The sequence below is a fragment of the Lissotriton helveticus genome, chromosome 1_2, assembly GCF_964261635.1.
Source record: "Lissotriton helveticus chromosome 1_2, aLisHel1.1, whole genome shotgun sequence".
NCBI lineage: Eukaryota > Metazoa > Chordata > Amphibia > Caudata > Salamandridae > Lissotriton > Lissotriton helveticus.
The window spans coordinates 6883816-6897307 of NC_136058.1; the positions used below are offsets into that span (position 1 = coordinate 6883816).

A 13492-nucleotide genomic window follows, 5' to 3' on the forward strand; every position below is an offset into this window, starting at 1 on the left:
TTGTTGAAGGGGTATTCTTAGTAGCTACACCTTTATATGAGTGGGGTGTTTAAGGTTTAGAAAGGAGCTCATAAACATGGTGCAGTGGGGCACTTACTTACCAAAACAAATGAAGTGTTGCTGAATGTGAAAATGGCAGTTTTTTTCTGAAAACTGAAGGTTTTTGTCAAGTATACATAGTTCATATCCTGACCATCTTAACTCAGAACTTGCCAATTTAGAGCGAAGTGGGATAGTTTGGTACATGGAAAAGTGCTTATGCTGAAAAATTAACTTTCTTGTTCATGGTTCTAGACTAAATGGGATTTGAAAATGAATCACTGAGTTGGATTAACTTTTTCTATGGATGCCAGGCTGCATGAGTAAGAAGCCACCAGATCATGTCAATGGCATGGACAGTAGAAAGAGGAATGCAACAAGGATATTCACAGTCCCCGCTCTAGTTCATATGAGCAAGAGAGCCACTGGCTGAACTGACATGAAAAGAAGGATTGATAGAAGCTTAAGATTATACGGTGGAGCAGCGCAATTTAGGCTTCACCCTTATATGTCACAGAAGGAAAATGCTACTTACCAGTATGCATCTGTTCTTGGCATGTAGAGCTGCAGAGTTGCACGCTGTGCATAGATCGCCACCTAGTGTTGGGCCCTGATGTTTGCAGTTTGTTTTTGTACTGAAAAGTTCTTTGGAAGTCACGAGATGGGTGACTCCTCCTCTGGACCATACTATGCATGGACATCGGTTCCATCCTCAGATTGTTTTCCACCATTAGGGAAATGATGGAGCTTTGCAAGAAAAGGAAGGATGTCAGTGTAAACTGTATCTAATTAAGAGAATACTGGAACAGACAAGGGTAACCGGGGAGGCGGGTGAGCGTGTGCAACTCTGCAGTGCTACATGCCAAGAACAGATGCATACTGGTAAGTAGCATTTTCCGTTTGAGGCATATGAGCTGCAGATTGCACACTGTGCATAGATTGTATAGCAGTACCCACCGTTAGCGGCGACCACCCCTATCTGTTGCAGTAGTTTGAAATAATGTTTTGAGAACAGCCTGGCCCACATTAGCTTGTTGCTTTGTTTGTACATCTACACAATAGTGTTTTGTGAATGTGTGCGGTGTACACCATGTAGCTGCTCTGCAGATGTCATCTAGGGGAATGTTCCCTAAAAATACCACTGAAGCCCCTATTTTTCTTGTGGAATGGGCTTTAGGAGGAACAGATAACGTTTGTTTAGCTTTGTGGTAGCAAATTTGTATGCATTTGACAATCCATCTAGCTATCCCAGAGTTTGATATGCAATTACCCCTGTGTGGTGGCGAGAAAGACACAAAAAGTTGTTTGGTTTTACGAAAAGGTTGTGTTCTCTCAATGTAGTATAGCAATGCTCTTTTGACATCTAGAGTAGGACGAGCCCTTTCTGCTACTGTTTGTGGTTGCGAGAAGAAAACTGGCAGTTCCACAGATTGATTGAGGTGGAAGGGAGCAATTACCTTGGGTAGAAATTTTGGATTAGTACAGAAAACAACCTTATTCTGATGCATTTGCAAGAAAGGTTCTTGAATGGTTAGTGCTTGTAGTTCACTAACTCTCCGTAGAGAAGTATTAGCTACTAGGAACGCAACCTTCCATGTTAAAAATTGTAGTTCACATTTATTATGTAAAGGTTCGAAGGAAGGTCCCATTAGCCGTGTGAGAACAATGTTTAAATTTCACACTGGTGTAGGTGGTACTCTGGGAGGAATTATTCTCTTAAGGACTTCCATAAAGGCTTTAATAACAGGCACTCTGAAGAAAGATAGATGCTGTCTGTTTTGAAGATATGCTGCTATAACTGCAAGATGTAGCCTAATAGATGTGTAGGCTAAGTTACATCTTTGGAGGTGCAGTAAGTATCATATGATGTGTTGAATAGACACGTCTAAAGGATTAATATTGTTGTTGTGACAATATATTACAAAACAATTCCACTTAGCTGCATAGCAGGCTCTAGTGGTTGGGCGTCTAGCTTCTTTTATAACATTGATGCAGTCTAGAGGAAGGTTAAGATATCCAAATTCTAGGATATCAGGAGCCAGATCGCAAGGTTGAGCTGAGCTGAGCTGGGTCCGGGTGCTTGATCTCTCCACGGTTCTGTGTTAAAAGGCGTGGAGAAAGGTATAGTTTTTGGTGTGGCACTACAGACAGTTGTAGCAGTGTGGTGTACTACGGCTGTCTGGCCCACGTTGGAGCAACTAGGATGAGGGTCAGAGAATGCTGCTGTAGTTTGCGTACTACTAGTGGCATGAGTGGTAGAGGTGGAAAAGCGTACGCAAATTTGTTTGACCAGTTGATCCATATCGCATTGCCTTTGGACAGTGGGTGTGGATATCTGGTGGCGAAGCTTCGGCATTTTGCGTTTTCGTGGGTGGCAAAGAGGTCTATCTGAGGTTGTCGCCACATCTGAAAGAATGGTTGAAGAACTGTCGGATGAAGTTCCCACTCGTGGCTCTGTTATGTCGGACGACTTAACAGATCTACTATGGTATTTTGAACTCCTGGGACATGCTGGGCTAAGAGGAATATGTTTTGAGGTATAGCCCACCACCATATGTTCTGTGCTAGCTGAGAGAGTTGAAGGGAGTGTGTTCCTCCAGGTTTCTGTATGTAATACATGGCTGTCATGTTGTCCGTGCGGACTAACACAGCTTTGTTTGATATTTGCTGTTGAAAAGCTTTCAGTGCTAGGAATATAGCTAGTAACTCCAGATGATTGATGTGGAGTAACTTTTGTTGCGGTGTCCACCTACCTGCTTTGCGTGGTGTGTTGCAGTAGGTGGGCCCCCCAGCCGGAGAACGATGCGTCAGCTGTCAAGATTATCTGAGGAACTGGCCCTAGGAACGGTCGTCCTTGGAAAGGTTTTTGGTGTTCAACCACTGCAGAGAGCGATGAGTCCGACCGTCTACCAACACTAGGTCTGTTAATTGACCTTGAGCCTGGTTCCGTTAACGTGATAAGCACTCTTGGAGAGGACGCATTTGAAGTCTTGCATGGGGCACTATGAAAATGCAAGAGGCCATCATCCTATAAGCTGCATAACACACTCGTGCTGGAAGGGAGTGTTGTGGCTGAAACTTTGTGAGAAGAGTTTGCATGCCGGCTATCCTTATTGGAGTGGGATAAGCTAGCGCTGTTGAGGTGTTTATTGTGGCACCGAGGTACTGTTGTACTTTGGATGGTTGCAGATAAGACTTGGTGTGGTTTATTGTGAACCCCAAGTTGTGGAGCAGTTGGATTGTGGCATGGGTGTGTTCTACACACTGGTTGTATGAGCTGGCTTTTATGAGCCAGCCGTCGAGGTACGGGAAGACGTGGATGTGCTGTCTTCGTAAATGTGCCTCCACTGCTGCTAGGCACTTGGTGAATACTCTTGGTGCTGTAGTGACCCCGAATGGGAGTACTTTTTTATTGATAGTGCTGCCCGTCTATTACAAATCTGAGATACTTTCTATTAGCTTTGTGAATGGGAATGTGGAAGTATGCGTCCTTGAGATCTAGAGTACCAAGGATATCGTTTAATAGGAGAGGAAGGACTTGTTGGAGTGTGACCATGTGAAAATGGTCTGACTGGATGTATATGTTTAGCGGTCTGAGGTCCAGAATAGGCCTTAGAGAGCCATCCTTTTTTGGGATACTACCCCCTTGTTTTGTTGGTGTAGAGGAACTGGTCCTATTGCCCTTTTTTGCTAGCAAAGATATTACTTCTTGCCTTAGGAGTGATAGATGTTCTTGTGACATTGGGCGCTGTTTGGGTGGTATGTTTGGAGGGGGTAGATGTTAGATCTAGACAGTAACCTGACTGAATAATTTGTCGCACCCACCTGTCTGATGGCTTTTTTGAGGGTGTCGAGGAAGGGTTGGGGTCGACGGTCTTACTTACGACCTGTTGAGCTCGAGTGATGTCCTCAACATCTGAGTCTTTGGCATCAGAGGAGCTGTCACTTTCTTTGGCCTGCTGGTGTTCTGGCACGTCGACGCCCTCTGCAAAGATGTCGTCGGGAATCGACGCTGACGAGCGAGCCATTGTTCTTCGAGCTCGTCGGTCCCGAATCTTCTTTTTGGAGCGGAAACAGGCACAGGCGGAACAGTCTTTGGCCTCGTACTCCCGTGAGAAGCAGAGGTTACACACCTCATGTCGATCGGTGTGGGGAAACCTCAACCCACATTGTGGACAATTCTGGAATGGAGTCCTTTCCATGAGCCAGAGAGTAAGGCCCAGGTAGGCCCGAAGGCCTTCGTCGACGACAGGAATCGAAGACTTCGAAGTGGTGAAGAATCGCATCGATGTGGAGCGTGATCGGAACAATACCGTCGAACTGGGTGAGGATTGCGCGCCGAAGGAAATTTGTTTCCAAACCGGAGCACAGGAAACACATCCGAGCCCGAGGGCGGAAAAAAACAATCTGAGGATGGAGCCGATGTCCATGCTCAGTATGGTCCAGAGGAGTAGCCACCCATCTTGTGACTTCCAAAGAACTTTTCAAGACAAAAACAAACTGCAAACATCCGGGCCCAACACTAGGTGGTGATCTATGCACAGTGTGCAATCTGCAGCTCATATACCTCGAACATGCAATTATATACATGCATTTGACATTATATTTACTGAGTGCCTTAACTTCGTTTATGTGTATGAAACATTTAAACGTATTAATGAAATGTATTCACTGCAGAGACTAGAGATTTATACATGTGTACATTAATGTTCAGTTTAAACGTGTAAGCATGCATTCTTTAGTCAGGTTTTACACTTCAAGTTATATTTGCATTTGTAAAAATGTACTCTTTACTCATGTTTTACATTTATTCTTCAAGTTACACTTGTGCATGTATAAACATGTATTCAAAGTGTGTATAAAATGCTTAATTAAAGTTAGCCTGATTACAGGCTCAGTGGGAATGCATTTTGCTTTGCCAGCATGTTTTCCTTTTTTTTTTGCACATTTATTATTTCGTTAGTTAGAGAAGGATTTTTGTTTGCATTAGACTGCTGAACAAGAGGGGAGGGAAGACCTGTCAGATACCGTGGAGAAATGAAGGTCGAAAGAGGCCTTCAGTTCATCATGTACCAAGATGGCAAGATGTTCAAGGCGGAGAACTGCAGTCCCAGTTCAATGTGTTGGGAAACTGAGGCGATATTGCAGATGCACTTAAGTAATGATTTGATTCGTCCCTGGTGGTGTGGAGGAGATAAGGACGTTTCAGAATCTCCAGTTACTTATAAATTGGTGTTCACAGAGTTAAAGGCATCCTCTCTGTTTGCCCTATTCTTGCAAGTGTGAAGGTTTATGCTACACACGTTTTTACATTTGCCAAAGACTTCTACTGTAGTCAGATCATGCTGACACCTGCTATTAGAGACCATCGATAGATGACCCCTTATTGACTTATGTTTGTAACAGAGAAAGGAAGTTTCTTTATGGAACACATGTTTGCTTTAATTTATTTTTGTATTGTTGTGGCTATCACAATTCTATATCTCATTCAGTTGCGCCTTAACCTACTAAGATATTCCAGCTTACCTACTGTATTGCTGTACTTATTAAACTTACTTGTGATTTGCATTTGAATAAGTTACTTACCTTCTGTAACGCCTTATCTGGTAGAGACAGGATCTAGCAGCAGATTCCCTCCGTTTGAATTATCCCCAGGCACCAGACTGGATCCGGAAATCTTTTCTACAGCAGTATCTCGGAGCATCAGTAGAAGGCCTCGAGCAACTACGTAGCGATGCCGTCCACCAGATGTGACATCAGCAGAGTCCATATAAGCCCTCTCCTAATCTCAGTTTCTTATGTTTCCACTTTCCGTGCAAAAATGTGGAACCACTTATTGAAACTGCTAGGTTTTTAACCTGTAAGGTGCGAGAATGCCAGAAGAGATCTGGAAAGGACAACTTAGTAAACAGAGCCGGGGAGGGCAAACTGGTAAGAAATCTGCAGCTAGTTCTTATCTCTACTAGATAAGGGGTTACACAAGGTAAGTAACTTATTCATCTGATGGACACGTCTAGCCACAGATTCCTTACCTTTGAAATAGGTACCCAAGCAATACCATCTCCTGGAGGTTGGTCTGCAAACTGGTCTGTGAAAGATCCCGGACTAGGACTAGCCAGCCCTAAAGCGAGAGATAGAGTGACCGGCTGTCGGAAGGGTAGGTGAGGGAAAAGACTGCACACCAGAAATATCTGAGAATAAAATGGGGAAAGACACCATCCGGCAGAAGAATAAAGATGGGTTCGAAGAACACTTGAGAAAATGACAACACCATAGAGCATCCCCAATGGTAACCGGACCATTAACGGGTGGGACTGAAGGACCAGGAAAATGGCTAAGACCACCGAGTCCAAGCTCCTTGCTATAGGCACTTGCGATGCAAAAGCAGCATCCAAACTGCAAGACAGATTGACAAACCAAAATTACAAGGACGACCATAGACCATCCACAGTCATAGAAAACACTGAGAAAAGTGAACCCTCTGGGACCATGTAACGGGGAACCACAGAGGAGGAAGGTTTGCGATTACAAAGCAACGACAAGTGAAGGCCCTGTGGGACACGAGGAAAGACGCAGCAATGTAAGCAACACCGTACCCCGCCCTAATAAGTTAGCATAACATGACTGTCTATAGAGATAAAGATTAAAAAAATGGACAGATATGTATAATACATTTAAATACATAGATATGCACCATATACAATGTACAATAAAATATACCCAAGAAGGGCACATAGATCGTGCACAACAGTGGCCGAGATGTGATAGTGGCAGGCCAGCAACAGCCATACGGGACCGCATAAAAGAATAGAGGAAGTGGAAGATATTAGACACCGCAATCAAAAGAAAAGCAATCGACCACAAGACAACACTACTGACTGAATGGCGACAATAAGGCGGTTGAAAGATGACAGACAGGGAAAGCAGCAGGTGAAAAAAAACTTGCTAGAATAGGGCAACAAAGACCTCTATCTGGGACTGTAAAAAAGCAAGTTGAAGAAAGGCAGGCACAGGGAAGCCTATTTAGACTAGCAGTCGCCATCTTAGAAAATAAATTATATCAGGCAGATGAGGGACTGGTTGAAGCTGTGGAATAATACATGTGGGAAGACCAACAACACGCAGAGATCCAAAACCTACTGATCAGTAGAAGAACTGAAGTAGCCAACAGAGTGGCAGCACACACAGTGTAAAAAGTGCGGACGCCACAAAAGAAATGCTGTCATAGAAAACAGGACCCATAAAAAGGATCAGACAGTATAACTGAAACACAACAAGAAACCCATAGTATACCACGACTATGGATGAGAAAGAACCTCAAGGGAGTAAAGGAGAGAAGAATTTACAAGCAAAAGGAAATCTCCAGTGTCCACGGGACAACCTGTATCCAGCCAACAGTTTCTGTGGCATCAAAAGTGAGGATCTTGGTGTCACCGGAGAGCTATATTTTCCCACTCATAAGTCCAAGGAATAAAGAACCCACAAGGAGTTGGAAATGTATCCTCGCCCACGAGAAGGGAAAGAAATGCCACCGGAAAAATCCAAAAGGAGTACCAAACCTACGTACGAACCAACCAACCAACCAACCCAAGGGAGGGTAGTCAAGGGACACACGTTCAAGAAGAAAAAACAGTTAATAACTAAGGGTTGGGGTTGGTTTGGGAAGGGTCATGGGAATAATTCCCAAAAAACACAAAAACCTTGCCCAAAGTGAACAGCAATAACTGCTTCGCGCAGGACAGAAGCAGAATAAAAACAGACCACGCAGTGGCATTGAAGAGAAAGAGTAGGCAGAGTAAACCACCCACGCCAAGATACAGTTAAGGTACATCCACAAGGAATCTTGAAAGAAGAAGAAATGACAAGAGTCCTTTGTACCCGTGTAGAACGAGAGCTAGCACAAAGAGGCGCTAAGCCGCAAAGAAAAGAAAGAACATCGCCTTGGGCAAGAGCTGACAATCTACCCTAGGTCAAGAAGTATACCCTCTTTCCGTGCATCTGTTAGGAAATAAGGGCACCAAATAAGGTGCAAGGAAAAGAGCAAGGATAAACTCCATGCACCATCCTACCAAACATAGAATGTGACGTCCCCTATAGGGGGATACCATAGTGCCATTAACATATGAAGGGATGCCTGCAGAACATGCCAACAAAGTACCCTAGGGGACAAGGGACAAGGCAACTGTGCACCCACACAAGACAAGCAGAACAGCTCAATGGGACCTTGGTAGAAAACAACAAAATACCATCTTGCATCAACAGGCGTTGAAGCCAATAGGGCCCTAAAAATAAAATGTGCCCCAATAGTTGGGACCAATGCTAGTCCTTGACAGGTCTGGTAGCAATTAAAAATACCTGCAGGACGCAGAAGCACCTCACTGTGTGCCACTCATAGGTAAAGTATGAAAGAAAAAAATAACAGCATCGTTCCAAAATGGGTCTCATGTAAAAGAAAAGCCAAGTGGCCATACCCTTTACAAGCTCAGTATAGGGGAAAAAGAGGAACAGACATTATAGCAATCAGGGATTAAGATTTCATCCACCCAGAAAGTCCCAAAAACGGCGTAAAGTGGAGTAAGCTTGAAAGCCAAACAAATGTTGACCATCGAAAGCCATGTACATCAAGGTATCCACCATAAACAGTGTGTAGCCAAGCACGCTGGCGAAGAGCTACCGAGAGAGCCATGGCTTGCCTGACAGAATCTGTGGTATCCATGCCACAGCGAATCAGCAATTTAGCAGCCATCTTGGAGTAGCTGAGTAAGAGTCTCCCCAATATCATCAGGGACGGAGGGGAGACAGCGCAAGACCAATCCCTACAAAATGTGCGAGAAACGAAGGGGTACCTTGCGTCTAAAAGAACCTAAAAAACATATTATATCAATGTTGCTAGAGAAGGATCAGATGTTGCTAGAGAAAGATCCGATCACAAAGAACTAAGCGTCATGGCTTTAAAAGGCAGCATCACTGGCATAGAGCAGCGTCAGCAGCTTAGCCCCTGCACATTTGAGTGGGTCATTATCTAGGGTTCAAACAATATCACCAAGATCAGTAATAAATATAATAGGAAAAGAGATAGTGTACTATCATACTTCATTCATTGGGTTCAGAAACTAGTTTAGTTTATGTCTTAGTAGGTCCAGATTTAATGATCACCCACTCATTTAACTCCTGATTTTGCACTCATCTTGTTCTAAGAGATTTCCAAAATGATTTTGAGACATTTAACTCCACTGTCCAGCCAAGCCAAGGTACAAAAGCTGCCTCACTTTTTTATTTATTTATACGATTGGTATACATCCAAAGTTATTCTAAGACCTTGCAGGAGTAGTATACGACAGAGAAGCGCTCAGTCTCATCATGCCATCTATTTTGCTATTCCAGTAAATGTTCTTGTCCACATTAATAACCCCAGTAGGGCAGCCGACTTAGCAACTCTCAGTATGGATAGGATTTATCTGCTTTTCCTGGCTACTACACTGGACTTGTGTCCTTAATTAATGACTTCCCTATTAGTGGCCATCAAAATCCACAAGCCGTAGAAGCAGGATGTGGCAGTGAAGGAGTTCCGGAGAGTCAACAATCTGCTGGCGGGCCCTCACTGTCGACAAAGCAGTTTTTGGGTGGCTTCTTGATTTGCCCTAGAATGCTAAATCTAGTAGCAACTCTGTTTTTAGTCACCAGGTAGGAATGCGAGGAGAACTCCCTCAGTGCATTCCTTCCAAATGTTGTTCTTATACTCCTGAGGGGAAGATGGTGCATTGACATCCACTAGAAGATTAAGATGTCCGCTCCTCTCCACCGGTGACAGCAATCTTATCATCAAGCTCTGAACTCGACAACATGGAATGTATCTCTCAAAGTAGAGCCCTTGAGGCTTTGTTCGTGCGACCACTTTCACATTCAACCCCTCTTAAATCCAAACCAAACAATTTGAACAAGGCACAGATGCATGCTGAGTAGCCTAACTCTGGAGTAAGAAGCACATGTCAGCAGAGAAACTGAGGGGCAGCGATATGGAGCTGACATAGTGGAATGTAACCTTGGAGAGAGCTTTGCAATTCAGTTGCTAATTTTCAATGCACTTGATATTCAAAGATAGTCTAGATATGCATTGTACTAGGCTTCAGAGCCAATTAAAATAACAAAAAACACTGCTTTCACTACTACCCCCTTTAAATTAATGTCAAGGTATTGCAGACATTTCAAGGTACTGTACAGCTGACAGAGTAGCAAAACGATTGCCTTCAGCTCTTGAGATCAGCAATTAGTCTAGAAGAGAAAAAATACATACTTGATATCCCTACAAATATTAATTCTGACCCTTGGGTCTGGAATGTTCCTCTGTAATGAAATCTACTTTCGGTGGCCACAGTAATGTCTTTCGGCAGTACTGCATCCCCCAAAAGAGATGGGCTGCATTTTTTCAGACTCAGTGTCTTTGTTGTATGTTTCAGACCTAATTTCAATTTCTTACAGTCAGTAGAACCTCAGTCACTCTGTCTTAACATGTCCATGTTAATCAATATAACAGCACAGGTGTGCGACTACTTTCCAATTTCTTCTTAGCGTGTCCAAGCATGAACTGTATCATTGCTGGACGGAAAGGTGCTAGAATCACACTTCTCGTCACTGTATCACTGTTAGACTTAGGTAGCTTTACGCTGTTGTTATGATCAAGCTGCTTTCTCTGGCAGAACCTATAAGCTTTTGTGTGAGTTTACCAAGTCAGTGACTTGCCTCTTCCTCTCTTAGTCCATTTCATCAGGAATATTGTATCTGCGGTGCACAGTCTATAATAACATTCAGTCTTTGCAAAGAACAATCCATTTCTGCTTTTGAGACAGGGAGAGGTAACATTTAATTAAAACCAATCAAACGTTGTCTTTAATGTATTAGGAGCAAAAAAATATGGGAATTCTGAGTCTTGATTAAAACAGTTTCTCTATTGCCTTGTTTAACCATACTCCTATATGAATGCAATATTTTGAAGTATTTATTAACATACGTAATTTGGGTTTCAAATGACACAATTCACTTAATATCAAAATTTGAATGTACAATAACAGTCCACAATATCAGGAATTCTGGCACAATACGGGACCATTTTAAATCAAACAGTTCTACAAAGAACCACAGAAAGAAGATAAACACTTACGTCTTAAAACATGGGTCACCAGACATGAGTTGCATGCTAATCACAACCTAGAGATAACAGAAAAGAAAATAAAGAGAAAAAATAAATCCAAGTCAGATATCAGAGCAAGTCACAGGAGATAAAATGCATTTATAAACAAGTTACTATATACATACACAAAATATTAACTATAATGTTGCAATGTTGTGCAAATCAAAAAGGAATATGCCCTCTCCAATAAAAATAATTGTTACTTGTGATGTGATTTGCAAAACGGCAAGCAATTCCTTCCAGGATTGTATATTCAACAAGGCACAGAATGTGCCTCTTTACTGCGCTGCATGTCGTTTATTATGAACAGAACAGTAGATCAGCCAAGAAAAACAACACGCTGTTAGCGTAAATATATGGTGACCACTCACTACCTTACTCACCCCATAACCACCTTCCATCATGTGTCAGAAACCCTGTCTTTGCATAAACCCATTCTCCCGCTTACTCCATGCTTCTCAGCTTCTTCTGTTATCCATAAAGGTACTGTCTCGAAGTTGTATAAATACTGGACCTAACAAGAGAGCGGAAAATATTCTGCTGCACTGAAAGAAGCAGTCAGGATCTTCCTCACTCTGCTCCTGGTGCAACCACAATCTGCACGTAGACCTGCAAAAATGGTCTCTGCTGATATCTTCTACATTGGTAAGTAGAGGATGTTGTGTGGCTTCAGGCAGAAAGAGAGGTTTGTGGGTGAGGAGGATACTGGGCGACAGGGAAGGCGGAGTTCACAGAGTAAAAGATGGATGCCCATGTGCACCTTCATCATTGCAATGACCGGCTTTGAAGGGCCTGGAGTACGCTTATAAAGAGGTCCACCATCTAACACCCTACTGTGACGAAAAACAGAAATGATGAATGAATCTACTTCATTAGCAGCCTAGCGCTTGCACCCACAGGAAGAAACAAAACAGAAGCATCCTCGAAGAAAGCCCAGTTTTATACAATCGATTTTTAGAGGAGGAGTTCATGGAAAACAGTGGAGCAAGGACGTTTTTTTTTAACTCCGCAAATGTTCGAATATGTTTAATTAGGTGCCTAGCGTATGTTTTTCTCAGATAATAAGGACTGTGATACTGAAGGGGTACAAAGAGAAAGGGGCATTAGCCACAAGCTCAGACAGAGCCTCAACGTTCCTGGTTCTGCAGACCTTTACGAAGAATGAGCAAACCAACATTAATACAAGCTGATCAGTTACTCAAGCATTAGCATTTCCAGATCTGCACGGTATTTGCACGGGTCACAGGGAAGGGCCAGGAGGCAAGTATTCGACTGCGAGATAGATGCCATTGGGCTTCTCCCAATGGGGATCAGCTTGTTGAAAACTTTTCTGCGTGCATTCAAACTGGTTTGAAAGAGGACAGTTGAGAATCTAGAAGTGAATCGCAAAGGAATCCAAAAAGTGAGGCTTAAATCTAACACCTCATGACCACAGGATACTAAAGTGAGTCCACTGTAGCATGACGCTCCCAAAGGGAAATTGCCAATCCCAAATATTGCTTATTGAATTATGTAGTAACAAAAGCGGGACAAGTATGAATTCAGTCTACATAAATTATTAAAAGCAATAGGGCAATCATGGCTCAATGGTTATCCTTGGGTTGTTATCAAAGGGCATAGCAAGAGACACAGAGTGTAGAGATTACCTTTAAGTACATATTGTTTTGGTACGTGACTCGGGCACTCATCTTGTCCCGCATTGACTATGCCAATGGTGTATATATTGGACTCCCAGGGTATCAGTCAAAGAAACTACAAGTAATATAGAATGCGGCTGCCAGGGTTCTGCTGCAAATCCCTGGGCGTGCAAATATGAAATAGCATTTACGAGACCTGCATTGGCTGCCTGTGGTCCACCAAATCCATTTTATTTATTTATTTATTTATTCAAAGTTTTATATAGCGCGAACAAGATCTTTACAGATATCGGAGCGCTTCACAGAGACAGGGGTAGGGGCAACAGGACTAAACAGAACTAGTGGGAACAGTATAATAGTCAGTAACATAATAGGATAGCAGTAATGTACAGAAAACATAACATTATACAATCAGGTAACCAGTGATATAAGACGGCGCAAAGTCATTGATCCCGCTACAATAGTGTTCAGGAAAACTTTGGGTGTAGGGATGGCTTATACCATTATCTTAGGATAGGGAGAACAAGGGGTGGGGGCATCAAGAGGGTGGTTAACAAACTAAAGTGTACCCTATAGTGGTCGGTAGTAGGAGAGTAGCATAATAGTGTCGCAATCAAATAAGAATATA

General features: G+C 42.9%; 1 protein-coding gene across 1 annotated transcript in view; it reads right to left on the reverse strand.

Annotated features, from left to right (window-relative positions):
- The window catches only part of EEIG2 (EEIG family member 2), a 494462-nt gene that overhangs the window by 252951 nt on the left and 228019 nt on the right, over positions 1–13492 (reverse strand). Inside the window, exon 5 of the mRNA XM_078668430.1 lies at positions 11198–11244. Coding sequence (XP_078524556.1) covers positions 11198–11244 — 47 coding nt within the window. The remainder of the gene's footprint in view (positions 1–11197; positions 11245–13492) is intronic.